The 13,605-nt window shown below is 41.7% G+C and overlaps 1 protein-coding gene across 5 annotated transcripts in view; it reads right to left on the reverse strand.

The window, feature by feature from the left end:
- The window catches only part of snx14 (sorting nexin 14), a 29,293-nt gene that overhangs the window by 12,116 nt on the left and 3,572 nt on the right, over positions 1 to 13,605 (reverse strand). For 3 of the 5 annotated variants that reach the window (XM_036975649.1, XM_036975650.1, XM_021600202.2), the window contains 13 exons: positions 7,541 to 7,619; positions 7,412 to 7,455; positions 7,223 to 7,310; positions 6,942 to 7,026; positions 6,653 to 6,809; positions 6,342 to 6,417; positions 6,148 to 6,192; positions 5,979 to 6,059; positions 5,609 to 5,723; positions 1,834 to 1,989; positions 1,532 to 1,656; positions 1,339 to 1,397; positions 904 to 930 (listed from right to left, as the gene is read on the reverse strand). In XM_036975649.1, coding sequence (XP_036831544.1) covers positions 904 to 930; positions 1,339 to 1,397; positions 1,532 to 1,656; positions 1,834 to 1,989; positions 5,609 to 5,723; positions 5,979 to 6,059; positions 6,148 to 6,192; positions 6,342 to 6,417; positions 6,653 to 6,809; positions 6,942 to 7,026; positions 7,223 to 7,310; positions 7,412 to 7,455; positions 7,541 to 7,619 — 1,137 coding nt within the window. The remainder of the gene's footprint in view (positions 1 to 903; positions 931 to 1,338; positions 1,398 to 1,531; positions 1,657 to 1,833; positions 1,990 to 5,608; positions 5,724 to 5,978; positions 6,060 to 6,147; positions 6,193 to 6,341; positions 6,418 to 6,652; positions 6,810 to 6,941; positions 7,027 to 7,222; positions 7,311 to 7,411; positions 7,456 to 7,540; positions 7,620 to 13,605) is intronic. The other 2 variants (XM_021600205.2, XM_036975651.1) reach the window with 1 other exon arrangement.

A 13,605-nucleotide genomic window follows, 5' to 3' on the forward strand; every position in this document is an offset into this window, starting at 1 on the left:
AATTATAATTATAATTATTACTATTACTTATATTATTATTACTTATCTCCCTCACTAGCTTTAAGCACCAACTGTCAGAGCAGCTCACAGATTACTGCACCTGTACATAGCCCACCTATAATTTAGCCCAAACTACCTCTTTCCCAACTGTATTTAATTTATTTATTTATTTTGCTCCTTTGCACCCCATTATTTTTATTTCTACTTTGCACATTCTTCCATTGCAAAACTACCATTCCAGTGTTTTACTTGCTATATTGTATTTACCTTGCCACCATGGCCTTTTTTGCCTTTACCTCCCTTCTCACCTCATTTGCTCACATTGTATATAGACTTGTTTATACTGTATTATTGACTGTATGTTTGTTTTACGCCATGTGTAACTCTGTGTCGTTGTATCTGTCGAACTGCTTTGCTTTATCTTGGCCAGGTCGCAATTGTAAATGAGAACTTGTTCTCAACTTGCCTACCTGGTTAAATAAAGGTAAAATAAATAAAAAAATCGGCTTTTTTTGGGGGTCCTCCAATAATCGGTATCGTATCGGCGTTGAAAAATGATAATCGGTCGACCTATACTTTGTTTATTCAAAAGGTGCACCTAAAATAAAGACCAATACATCTATCCAAAATGTAACATAGGCCAATAACCCCAGACCTTTTTCACTTAGCACAATTCAACACGGTAAAGCTAAGTCAATACAAAAACACATACAAACACTAGATTGCAAAAGCCTACTGAAGACAAGTGCTTATTGCCCCACAATGCTTTTGTTCTCAGGCAAATTTTGGTTCCATTCACTTCATTCTGGGCATATTAAGTAGCATATCTTGCAAGCAGCTAAATCAACGGCAGCCAGCCGAGGGACATTAGCTTGGCCTGCATCATTCAAAACACATACTCACCTCATATCATCCAAACTCAGACTATTCCTGGAATAATAGGCACAATGAATCACAGGCTGCCAGGATAAACAGGAGCAGCCCACAAATAGTACAAATTAACCACAGTGCCCTTTGTGGGGATGTGGTGGGCGTCAACAGGTCTGTTACTGGGGCCAAAAATAATACACCACCCTAATGTAGTGTTGATGTGAACTTGATTTAGACTTGGAGGCATTCTGTGTATTACATGAATGACATAATGAAACTAGTCTTAACACTTCTGTTTGGAAGAATATTAAAGCTCTCCAATTAAGTCTCTATTTAGATGTAAAGGGAACATTTGTGGACTATATTATGACAACAAAAAACCTATAAAACGAACTACACTAAACCACTTAAGCTTAGAGTAATATTAGACATCTTTCCAATGTAGTCATTGCCATCAGGAGCACAAACCTGTTCATTCTGGAGTCCATTTTTGGAGACTCCACCCCCCTCAGAAGGTGTCTGAAATACTGCAGAGAGAAAGAGAGCTAATTTGTCAACTTGCTTTTGTATTTCTTTTGACTCTGTCATAGTATGTTTGGCCTATGTGCAATTTAGAACACAGACGATAGTATAGTAGTGTAGGTGCTGTACTTGGGCTCACCTCATCGCTGTGGCAGAACATTGGGGTGAAGACGCTCTCAAGCAGGGACAGCACATGCTCATAGGCCTCAAACAGGCAGTGCATGGTCTGCAGCTTCACCACACCCTCGTACGGCCCCTGTGCAACTAGTGCCAATTATGACAGAGTACAGTAAAATAAATAAAATATATTAAAAAGAGCAAGTCATATATTTTCAAGGTTTGTGGACTTTGAGAAAATAGCACATATCTGAACAAAAAAAGGCTGCGTACGTCACACTATGTTGAACAATGATTGTGTACCGAGAATCTAGCAGAGCTTACTGTTTCGTATTTCCTCGATGATGAAGGGGTCAAAGCTGATCTTGTCGATGCTTTCTTCCAGGCAGTAGGTCTCATAGAGGTGCTGCACCTCTCCATGCAGGCGCTGCAGCTCAGAGTCACTCAGCTCCGGACACAGGATCTTATCATTGAACTCCTCTGGAATGACATGAAGGAGAACTAGATGAATGCTGTTACAGTGTTACTTGATTGATCAATGTTTTATAAAACTTCCAAATTCACAGTAGAGGTGTGCGGGTAAAATCACTGGGGAAGCCAAGCCAGGGGGGGAAAAAAAGCCATATTACGACCTACGTGTTGTGATACTTGCGTTGTTTCTTCTATACCCTGTTAGTTCATATGCCTTGCGACCCTGATATAAAGGTTGGGACAATAAGGCACAGTGGCAGAACAAATTCAACCACACCTTTGTTTCAACACAAAACCAGAGAGTGAAGTCCACAAAACATATTGCATGTAACAAACAGTCACGACCTACAGCATGGTTAAGCAAGTTAATGTTTCCGACATTTTCAGACTACTAAACAACTATTGATTTAGAAAACCGTAGGGTTAACACAAGTCGCAAAGAAAACAGGGAGCTGCCTCCACTATTCCAGCACCATTTCAACATCATCAAATCACCTATGCTCAGTCTAATATAGTGACAACTAAAAGATTTCAAAAACAATTTAGTCCAATCAACATAAGCTAGATATGTGGCTGTCCATGGTACTGATTGATGCGTGTGTGTAAGTAAGTTTAAAAAAAACATGTTGACTCACCCTACGTGTAGAAAAATGCCAATGCACTCTTTCATGTTGCAGAAACGGTCTATGATTTTCATACAGTACACACTTAGTTTTTGTTGTCCTCGGCTACCTGGCTAAAATGCTGGCTGGCTAGTCTGACTTCACGGGCAACGATTAGCCTGCTAGTTAACATTAGCCTACTACATCTAGCTATATATTGAACTTCCATCCTCTCAGGCCTGAGGCACAATGTATGAATTTATGGTTAGATCAGAATCACCGTTATAATCACTGGCCAGTACAGAGAAGTAAGTAAAGCCACAAGTTGAAATTCCTACCTCCGTCCATGGCTAATTTAGGAAAGGGCCCATTTCAGCTAGCTAGCCACCGGAGGACAACAACACAACGAGATGCAACAATTCAAGTTGTTTTCTGTCAATTAAGTTTGGCTTGATGTGCTTGGTGTGAAGCCAAATCCAAACTGGCTTCCCTTGATAGGTCTATTCACAGCTGAGCTCACTCAGTTTAGCTCAAAGCGGATTGCGCCCATTATTGTAAAATTGTTTATCAAGGGAGGACAAATGCTACGGGCAGCAACAGAGCGGTAACGAAATTTAGTCAGCCTGCGATTGTCAAGCAAATAACTGTCGGGCTCACATTTAGCATCTCCTGGCTTCCACACATGGATTTATTAGACTTTATAAGGCTACGTAATATAGGTCAAAAGAAGCATTATATGAAGAAGAATCTATTTCAGAAGAACAGAATAGCATACTCTTGAGTTGTCCTTATGTTTGGTCCTGAACTGGCTATGCCAAATGGCTGTGGGCTACACTAGTTCATTTAGTAAACAAAACTTACTTAGAATTCCATGGCATTATTTTATAGTATGAAGAATAAAATTGAACAAAGCTAAACAAAATCCCAATATTTTTTTTCCAAACGATTTGAAGGTGTGCGCACATGCGGCTATTCTGTGTTGAGCGGTTAACATAAATGAGGTACTCCTATACGTTTCATTTGGAGTAATTAATGTAACTTAAGTTGTTCTACAAACGTTGGGCTATATTTTTTGATTTTTAATACATTGTAAGGCTGCATGATGCAACTAATGATTTGAAAAAAGTTGCTTGAAAGGCATGAGCTCTGCTTTGTTTTTTTGCGCAAGCTGCACACTTCATTTGTCTCTCATTCTCTCACAATTAGACAAGCACTTGATAATGCCTCGAATTTAATCCGGCATCCCCTTTGTGTTCGTAATGCCCCCTAAAAAAAATACATGCCTTTTGCGGCCAGTGACCATTGTGCTACATTGTACCCTTCACCCTGAGTGCTGTACGCTCCAAAGCACCGCTCACTCACACGGCTCTCCATCACGTGATTGAGTCTCTCACAGGCTACAAGTGAAGACCGACACATCCGGGACGCAACTGCGCAGGTCCTTATCCAATTTCGAGGCGCATATTGAAGATATTGGAAGAAATGTCCACATTTACTTTTTGTCAGCCAACAAGATGAATAGGCCTAACGAACAGCAAAAGCACTAACCTGTGTCAATCTACTATCCCACATAGTACAAAAGTCAACATATTCTATAAATAAATATTCCAAACATAGTCTGGGACAGTTCTGGTATGCAATAGAAGTGATAATATATAGGTTCATATTGCCACTCATCAGACTATTCTTGACTTAATCTTGTCTTTACGTATACTAAATAATATATGTGTAAAATGTGTTTTGATTTAGAATGGCCCATTATCATGCACCTGTCTCGAAACAGGGGAAGTGGTAAAAATTACATGTCATCTATGAACTTCAGTAGCGAATGGAGGGCGCTTTTCCCATGGTTCATTTTAAATGCCAGCCAGGTAGGCTATACTCCTGTTGTAAAGATAAACAATGTGCTTAATATTAGGAAAGTTGAGAAATAAATATAGCAGGCCTAGCCTATAGAAAGATGGGATCCTCTTTTTAAAATAGAGGCCATCACTCTGTTCTCTCATGCAATTGCATAGCCAATAGAAATGTTGTGTAACAGGAGCTCATTGGCTCTCATGAAGTGTTTGATTAGATTTTCAAACACATTTGCATTGATGTTAGAGTGATTAGAGGGACAATAGAGTGCTGAGTACCAGGCAGTTAGCAAGTTTGGTAGGCTACTAATGACCATCAGCAGCATTAGAATTTGGAGAAGCCTAATTACCGTGACTAAACGGTCACGTGGAATTTGACTGCCTTTTGACTTGTGACCGCTGGTGTGGCGGCAATACAGTCATCGCAACAGCCCGAGGTGGCAACAATATCAAACTATTTTTGACCAGACATCATCAGATAGATGGGCTACACATACAGAGGGGCGCATTTTGAATTGCTACCTCTGTATTCCTATGGGTCTCATTCAAACTCATGATTATTTATACACATTTGAAACGGTTATAGTTCAAAGGTTTTTGACAAGCAATCTAAGTAGGGTCAGTCTGAACATCTCAATGTTGGTTTGGAGTTGATAGCTTAAACAGTAAAATGGTTGATAGGTCTAGATTATTATTTTAAAAATTACAATTTTAGTCTATGGGAGCTCATTTAAATATTGCAGTAATAAAAAAAAAAGTAGAAATGCTATCAAAAATATTTTCTCAAACAATCTAAACTGGGGCAATCTGGTTTCGTGTTAATAGCTAACATATTTTAAGCTCTAGAGTGGGCCTGAAGAAGTCGAATAAGAAATAGTGTCTTGCCTTCAGCAAGCACACTAATAAAGAAAGAGAAGTGGGGTTGAGTGTTGTGACTCTAGACATCACTGACTATGGTTACTCTGTGTCATCATGGACTTATGGTCTTCAATATGACATGCCTCTCAATATGGGAGTAGCAAGCAGGAAAGATGGCAATGCAAATGTATTTCTGTCATGACAAACAACTCCATTCAAAAAATATTTTATGGGGTGAGAATGTGGTAGGAGGCAAACAAAAGGCCTTTTATAGCCTTGTATGAGGATCTCTGAAAGTAGTGCTGTCCTTACCCACAGTGAGGCAGAACTGAAGAACCTGCACGGCCCCCTCCTGCTTCAGGAAGTTCATGAAGCGGAAGAGCAGGTCCTGTTGCTCCCGGATCTCCTTCAGCTCCAGCTTCAGCACCTGGGAAACCACAGGCGGGAGGGCAGCCAGTTCAGAAACTGTGCTTGTCCATGCAAAACTCTAAACCAATACTTTAACTATTGCCTTCATTTTTATTATTTTGTCATGTCTTCTGTTTTAGTTCACTGACTACCTTTCTATTTGTGCTTGTTAGAACTAGGAGGGTACAGTAGTACAGCTATTAATTGTCAGTGGAATGGATACATAACTAACAAGGGCTTTCTGTTCCAAATGCTGAAGGGACTAAGTACTTACAGATGTCTTCTTGGTACGAGGGTCAGCGTATTTCTGCAGGAATGGAACCAGGGCAGATGGTGGATCCATGGCCAGCTCAGGCTGGGCAAACAATTTGAGGAATAAATCACAAATGCATTACAGCATGATGCTTCCACATGAGGTTTGGTAAAACGCCCAAATTACTTACTGGAGAGTCATCAACAAATATTAGAACCATGTGGTTCACAGTATCCTGAAAAGCAACAGGAGGAATGCATCAATAAGATGGAATGTCAACCACCGCTCAGTTAAATTGCTACCATTCCAGAAGTACATGTTCTGCTCATTTATATCCATTTGTATTCATATCCTATATCACTAAGCACACAACATTCTACTTACAGGATCAGCCATGAAGTCCAAGGTGGGGAGGAACACAGACCCTACCATGACCTCTCGCATCAGCAGAGCTAAAGATCTGACAATCAGGAAGACATAGGATTCAGATAAAGTGCCTGATTTCAAATGTATTTAACAGTAGTGTTCTCAGTTTTTCCTTGAGGAAGATCTGACAGAAAAAATGTTCACTCAGTATATTTAGTGGTTAAGATCAATAATAAAGAGTTAAATGTCAATCATTTTGATAACAAGATAGTGATAAGAATAATAAAATATATACAATTGTGACTGACTGCCTGGTTGGGTGGGCCTACCTGCAGTCAGTAGCTTTGGGTGGCATGAGATAGGAAAAGAGCATCTCCGTCACCTTCCTGAGATAAAGCAGCTCCTCTCTGCGACTGCGCAGGGCAACATGCAGGTCAGGGCCATACTCATCTAGAGCAGCCTGCTGCAAACCTTCAGTGTTCTTCACTAGAACACACACAGAGTATTAACCCTTGCACAGCCAGTACACATTTTGTTTTCTTTATTGACCAACATCTTGCAGTGCAGAATACTACTGTGAGAATGAAAATGTGCAAATACACAAAACAAATTGTAAACCTTTTTGTTTGGCCTTTGCAATGATTTCAACGTGCTTCATGGCAGCTTTCATCATTTTGCCAGAAATAAGTGAGGGGACATCAACCTGTGTGAAGCAATTACACAGTTAGCGTAGAGTCTGAAAAATAGCCACAGCACATTAACACGGTATTAACCATTAGCAATATGTGGATTCAAATGACATACAAAATTCTAATATATGCTAAGGTGTCTTGACAAAGGTTACTATTCGGAGAACAGAATATGGGTGAAAGAGATTAATAGACAGAACTATATATCACCTTCTGAGCGCGTCGAACTAACACAGATGCAAAGAAACGAAAAGTCATTCTCAGTTCATCTACGCATGCCTCATCATCGGTGATGTCCCTATAAAGTAAAGTAATAAAAAGCATAATGAAATACGCATTCCAAAATCCAGACAGAAAACCCAAGTCAAATTGTTCAAAACTGTGGTAGAAACTACTCACCTGTACCAGGGATATACAAAATTCTCCAGAACCAACTCGAGCAACTAAGGGCCAAATATCAATAATTATTAATTGCATTTGTGATTTTCAAAATGTAAATTATATCTTTGAAATGACCCATTACTGTACCTCTGACATAGAAGCATCCACTTTTGAGTAGACTTTCAAGTCCAACCATGGCTGATAGTTTTCTAGGAGTAATGTTGGTCTGTGAAGGACACCATATTTCAAGTTTAATTTAAATTTTTACATTTCAAATCACAATTCAGTCATATTTATCACAATAATTTGCATAGTGATGTGTGAATGTGTCAGTCGGTCCTGTGCAGCACATACTCAGAGTAAGTTTACACGCAAAGTAATAATTCAATAATAAACTGATTATGGCAGTAGGCAGATGACGCAAGTCAAGTAAACGCCTTACTCTGCTAATCTTAAAATCGGCGTACAGTCAAAATCAAAGTAAGCATACGACAATTAAATCACCTGGTTTTCTGAGCAATCTTTCAAATTATTAGGACATGTAAACACCTTAGAAATCGGCGTTCCAGCAGTGTATTTGATCTGCGCATGTGCTAACACAAACTTCCTCTAGCGTGAGTGAAGTGAGTTCGGAACAACTGAATGTATGCGTCTTAGAAGTAGTTTTCACAAACAAACTTTATATGTCCGAACTCAATATGAAACGCGTCCCAAAAATAACATGGTCATAGTGGGAGAACTTTTATTTTGATTGCCGATTTTCTGCCATCAGGTAGCCTGATTTCAGATGTGTCCATGTAAACAGGATTATTTATGAAATCGTTCTTGCAAAGCACGTAAAGGTTATATTCAAACTATTACGTTATATTCATCTGACAATTCACAATCGCATAGTGTTAATGTAACCGTAATCTTGTGTCCACTAGATGGCAGATTAACTCCAGATGCACCTCCAACCAATGGGGCCAAAATCCTTCTTGGCATGTTACTCATCAATGCCACTGCTGTTCATTACTCAACACAATATTTATTCTTAAGCATTCACAATGTAAACGTGAGTGGTGAGCTGTAGTGATGCGCGTGTCAGCCATTTGCTCACCCCACCTGCACACAATTGCTAATAACCCATCTGCAACTGCCAGACTGACTGACTATGTGATGAAGTGAAAAGTGACAGGGTTGTGGGATTATCTTTTTTTTTTAACCAATTTAGATGTACTGTAAGTCTAAGTCAAAAGTTTGGACACACCTACTCATTCAAGGGTTTTTCTTTATTTTTTACCTTATAGAAAACTAGTGAAAATATCAAAACTATGAAATAACACATACAGAATCATGTAGTAACCAAACAAGTGTTAAAACAAATCAAAATATATTTTATATCTGAGAGTCTTCAAAGTAGCTACCCTTTGCCTGGATGACAGCTTTGCACACCCTTGGCATTCTCTCAACCAGCTTCACAGGGAATGCTTTTCCAACAGTCTTGAAGGAGTTCCCACATATGCTGAGCACTTATTGGCTGCTTTTCCTTCACTCTGTGGTCCAACTCATCCCAAACCATCCCAATTGGGTTGAGGTCGGGGGATTGTGGAGGCCAGGTCATCTGATACAGCACTCCATCACTCTCCGTCTTGGTCAAATAGCCCTTACACAGCCTGGAGGTGTGTTGGGTCATTGTCCTGTTGAAAAACAAATGATAAGCCTCCCGGGTGGCGCAGTGGTTAAGGGCGCTGTACTGCAGCGCCAGCTGTGCCATCAGAGTCCCTGGGTTCGTGCCCAGGCTCTGTCGTAACCGGCCGCGACCGGGAGGTCCGTGGGGCGACGCACAATTGGCCTAGCGTCGTCCGAGCCCGTACGGGAGTTGTAGCGATGAGACAAGATAGTAGCTACTACAACAATTGGATACCACGAAATTGGGGAGAAAAAGGGGTAAAATTAAAAAATTAAATTAAAAAAAAATGATAGTCCCACTAAGTTCAAACCAGATGGGATGACGTATCGCTGCAGAATGCTGTAGTAGCCACGCTGGTTAAGTGTGCCTTGAATTCTAAATAAATCACCAACAATGTCATCAGCAAAGCACCCCCACACCACGCCCTCCGTGCTTCATTGTGGGAACCACACATGCGGAGATCATCCGTTCACCTACTCCGCGTCTCGCAAAGACACGGCGGTTGGAACTATAAATCTCAAAATTTGGACTCAGACCAAAGGACAGATTTCCACCAGTCGAATGTCCGTTGCTTTTATTTCTTGGCCCTAGCAGTGTCTTTAGTAGTGGTTTCTTTGCAGCATTTCGACCTTGAAGGCCTGATTCACGCAGGCTCCTCTGGACAGTTGATTTTGAGATGCGTCTGTTACTTGAACTCTTGTGAAGCATTTATTTGGGCTGCACTTTCTGAGGCTGGCAACTCTAATGAACTTATCCTCTGCAGCAGAGGTAACTCTGGGTCTTCCTTTCCTGTGGCGGTCTTCATGAGAGCCAGATTCATCATTAGCGCTTGGTTTTTACAACTGCAATTGAAGTTCTTGAAATGTTTCCGCATTGACTGACCTTCATGTCTTAAACTAATGATGGACTGTCGTTTCTCTTTGCTTATTTTAGCTGTTCTTGCCATTATATGGACTTGGTCTTTTACCAAATAGGGCTATCTTCTGTATACCACCCCTACCTTGTCACAACACAACTGATTGGCTCAACTGCATTGAAGAAATTCCACAAATTAACTTTTAACAAGGCACAACTTTTAATTGAAATGCATTCCAGGTGACTACATCATGAAGCTGGTTGAGAGAATGCCAAGAGTATGCCAAGTTTGCAAAGCTGTCATCAAGTCAAAGGGTGGCTACTTTGATGAATCTCAAATTTAAAATACACTTTTTTGGTTACTACATGATTCCATATGTGTTATTTAATAGTTTTGATGTCTTCACTATTATTCTACAATGTAGAAAATAATACAAATAAAGAAAAACCCTGGAATGAGTAGGTGTCCAAACTTTTGACTGGTACTGTATATGTGCGCATGATCACGCAGCATCCAGCCAGAGTTGTTCAAATTTACTTGGTGGGTTTGCAGTTGTTCTGAAGTTTACACAGTGTTGTGAATGTATTTGCAGATCCAAAGAGTTCAAATTTGATGGAGAATAAACCGAGAAAGAGAAGAGCACTGTGCCCTTTGTCAATGACCCATACAAGAGCCGTTACACTGGTGCCGTGACCCGGATGATCCTCATGATCAGCCTGACGCAGATCACCGGCGGAAGTGAAGATCAAGTGTGCTCTTCTGGTCAGATGTTTGGTTTCATGCCATCGGGCTGCTGTTTTGTCATTTCAGTGTTGTGATTTTCCAGTTTTTAGTTTCTGTCAATTTTTCTTTAACTTTTTCTTTGACATTTAATTTGTTTTATCTAAGGGCGGTGTCAGGGATCACAAATCTTCAACTGATAGTGAAATAGTTGACTATTTTATTACTCCTACTATTGCCAAGGGGAGGGGTGTTTGGTTTGGCAAATGCAATGCAATGCAATGCAATGTCCAGATTCATGGTGGGATTCATGGTCGGGGAGTGGGGATATATCAGTCATTAGCTGATCATGTTAGGAGTGCGGGTACACAGTTCAGGAGTGGGTTGATATGACAGACTATTTGAAAAAGCAAAGATGTGAGGTGCCTGATCAAGCAGCAGAGATCATGAGCAGGTTAATGGGAAAAGCCAGGAATGTTGTGAAGAGTCGTTGGACGTCAAACAGAACCTGGATCTAATCTACCCCATCCTCCTGCAATACTTCCATAACTCCTGCCTTGGTTCAATGCACAGCAGCAGCCAGATGAGATGGACATGTTGGAACTAATGATGGAGAAAGTGCAGTGACAACACAGTGGTTCCCGTGAACACAACCCCCCTGCACGCAACCCAAGGTCTCAACAATCGTACCAGTGACCAGGCCTGCAGGGTCTGTAATGATACTAGGCACTCAACAGTCTCATTGCATGGGAGAGCGTATGTGCTTCCTCCATTTCACTCCTGGTCACACGAGAGATGCATTCCCCAGGCTTTTGTCACAGTCCAGTCCGGCTGAGGAAAACTAGCCAGTCTGTGTTGAGGGAGGCAGTACAGGTAAAGATACTCCCAATGCCGAAGCTCTATACATGTCAGCCAAAGACTAATGACATGACTGGATATGTTGTGTACCAGAACACACATATAGTAGGAAGAAGCAACAGCCTGTTTTACACACCTGTTGGTAACAAAGTGACTCTCGGCACTAAGCTTGACAGTGGGTCAATGGCGTGTACAATTAGTGAGATGGCTGAGCTGAAGTTAATAGATGCTGGGGTAGTTGGTGTGAAAAGCCAGTTTAACTCAGATGTCGTACTTGTTGGCTGTGGAGGACGCCTTGTGAGGCCAAAGTCTGCATTCAACATAAACATTGAAGTCTATGGATGCAAGATGGTTGTTCCAACCTCGGGAGTAGAAGGTCAACATGATGAACTAATACTGGAAACCAAAGTGATCAAGCACATCCTCCGTGTATCAAAACAATGTGACAATTATTGGAAAGCAGTCTCGGCTCCCTGCATTACAGATGACACGGAATCTGAGCAGTTTCTCAACATGTTAGCTGGAATCAACCACTGGAGAGGCGACAACATTTCTAACAAGATAGGAAGAGTGAGATGTAACTCAGCCATTTGCCTTGACCGTGGTCACGAGTATCTAGTTCGGGGAAAGCTAAACAAAAACTAGTGTTGAATCTCCTGGCAGCTCAGTGATGACAGAACCCACTACGTCTCGCTCAGCACTATGGGGGATCATGTTGGCAAGGATTGTTATGCCTGTGTGGGGAGACAGATGGGTCCCACTGAAGCTGATCAACACGTCTGGCCGTCCAGTGTGGCTGAAGTACAATGTAAAGCTTGCAGACGTCTTCCCATGTGTAGCAATGGAGGACATACAAGACACCGAACCAGAACAGTGTAGTCCACCTGGTCAGCTGTCCTCAAGCCACGTCTGAGGCCGATCTGACGGGCCACAAGAGACACGTTCTACGGAAGAGAAGCTAAGATTGCTGGAGTTGAGTGCTTTGGACCTCAGCCCCTGTGATGTGAATGAGAAGTGCAAGAGTCAGCGGGCTGACCTAGTAGTGCGCTATGAGGATATCTTTTCACGTCACCATCTTGATTGTAGAGAAGATAAAGGATTTGTTCACAGAATCCGCATGACTGACAATAGACACTTCCGTTCCAAAGAGTGCCTCCAAGTCAGCGCCAGGTCTTGAGTGAGAAGGGGGGGCAAGCAAGTAAGCATCTCCCCTGGTGCTAGTCTAGAAGAAAAATTGAGACCTTTGTATCTGTACAGACCTCCGCTGGTTGAACAAGAGGACCCTGAAAGATGCACATCCTCTCCCGCACTAGATGGACTGCTTGGCTGCGCTCAGCGGCAACGCTCTCTCTCTTCAGCACACTGGTTCTCACCTCTGGGTTCTATAACATGCCACTGCACGAAGATGACAGGAAGTATTCAGCCTTCACAGCACCTATGGGGCTCTTTGAATATAACCGTCTACGTCAGGGTCTCTAACATCCCTGGAAGCTTCATGCGCATGATGGACAGTATCTTCGGAGATCAGAACTTCATGTATTTGCTGTGTTATTTGGATGATCTGTTGGTCTTTGGCCCAGACGAGAAGACGGCCTTGGAACCCTTGGAGATGGTCACAACATGAAGTTGGCCACATAGAAGTGCTTTTTCTCTGGAAGTCTGTCAAGTTCCTTGGTCATATAATTTATGAAACTGGTGTGTCTACAGATCCTAATAAAGTTGACAGCATCCCTAAGATAAGCCTGGGTGATCTGATGGAATTTTATGGTGACTCCTTCACAGAAACGGGTAAGGTCATTCCTTGGCATGGTAAATTACTACCAACACTTTGTGCCTGGTTTCTCTACAATAGCCAAACCTCTACTCGTTGACTGGATCAAAGAGAAAACCCAAGGGTCGTCAGAAAGTAAAGCACTCCTCAGCGTCGAAAGTTGAGCGTCGCAGACTGGACACCAGAACATGAGAAGGCCTTCAAAAAATGTAAGACCTCTCTGGTAGACACGGTGGTGTTGGCACATCCTGACTTCTCCCGCCTGTTCATGTTATCGACAGATGCAGCATTGGTGCTGTCCTGTCAGTTGCAAGACGGAGAAACTTGTGCCAGAC

Source organism: Oncorhynchus mykiss, chromosome 4, assembly GCF_013265735.2.
Source record: "Oncorhynchus mykiss isolate Arlee chromosome 4, USDA_OmykA_1.1, whole genome shotgun sequence".
NCBI classification, from domain to species: Eukaryota; Metazoa; Chordata; class Actinopteri; order Salmoniformes; family Salmonidae; genus Oncorhynchus; species Oncorhynchus mykiss.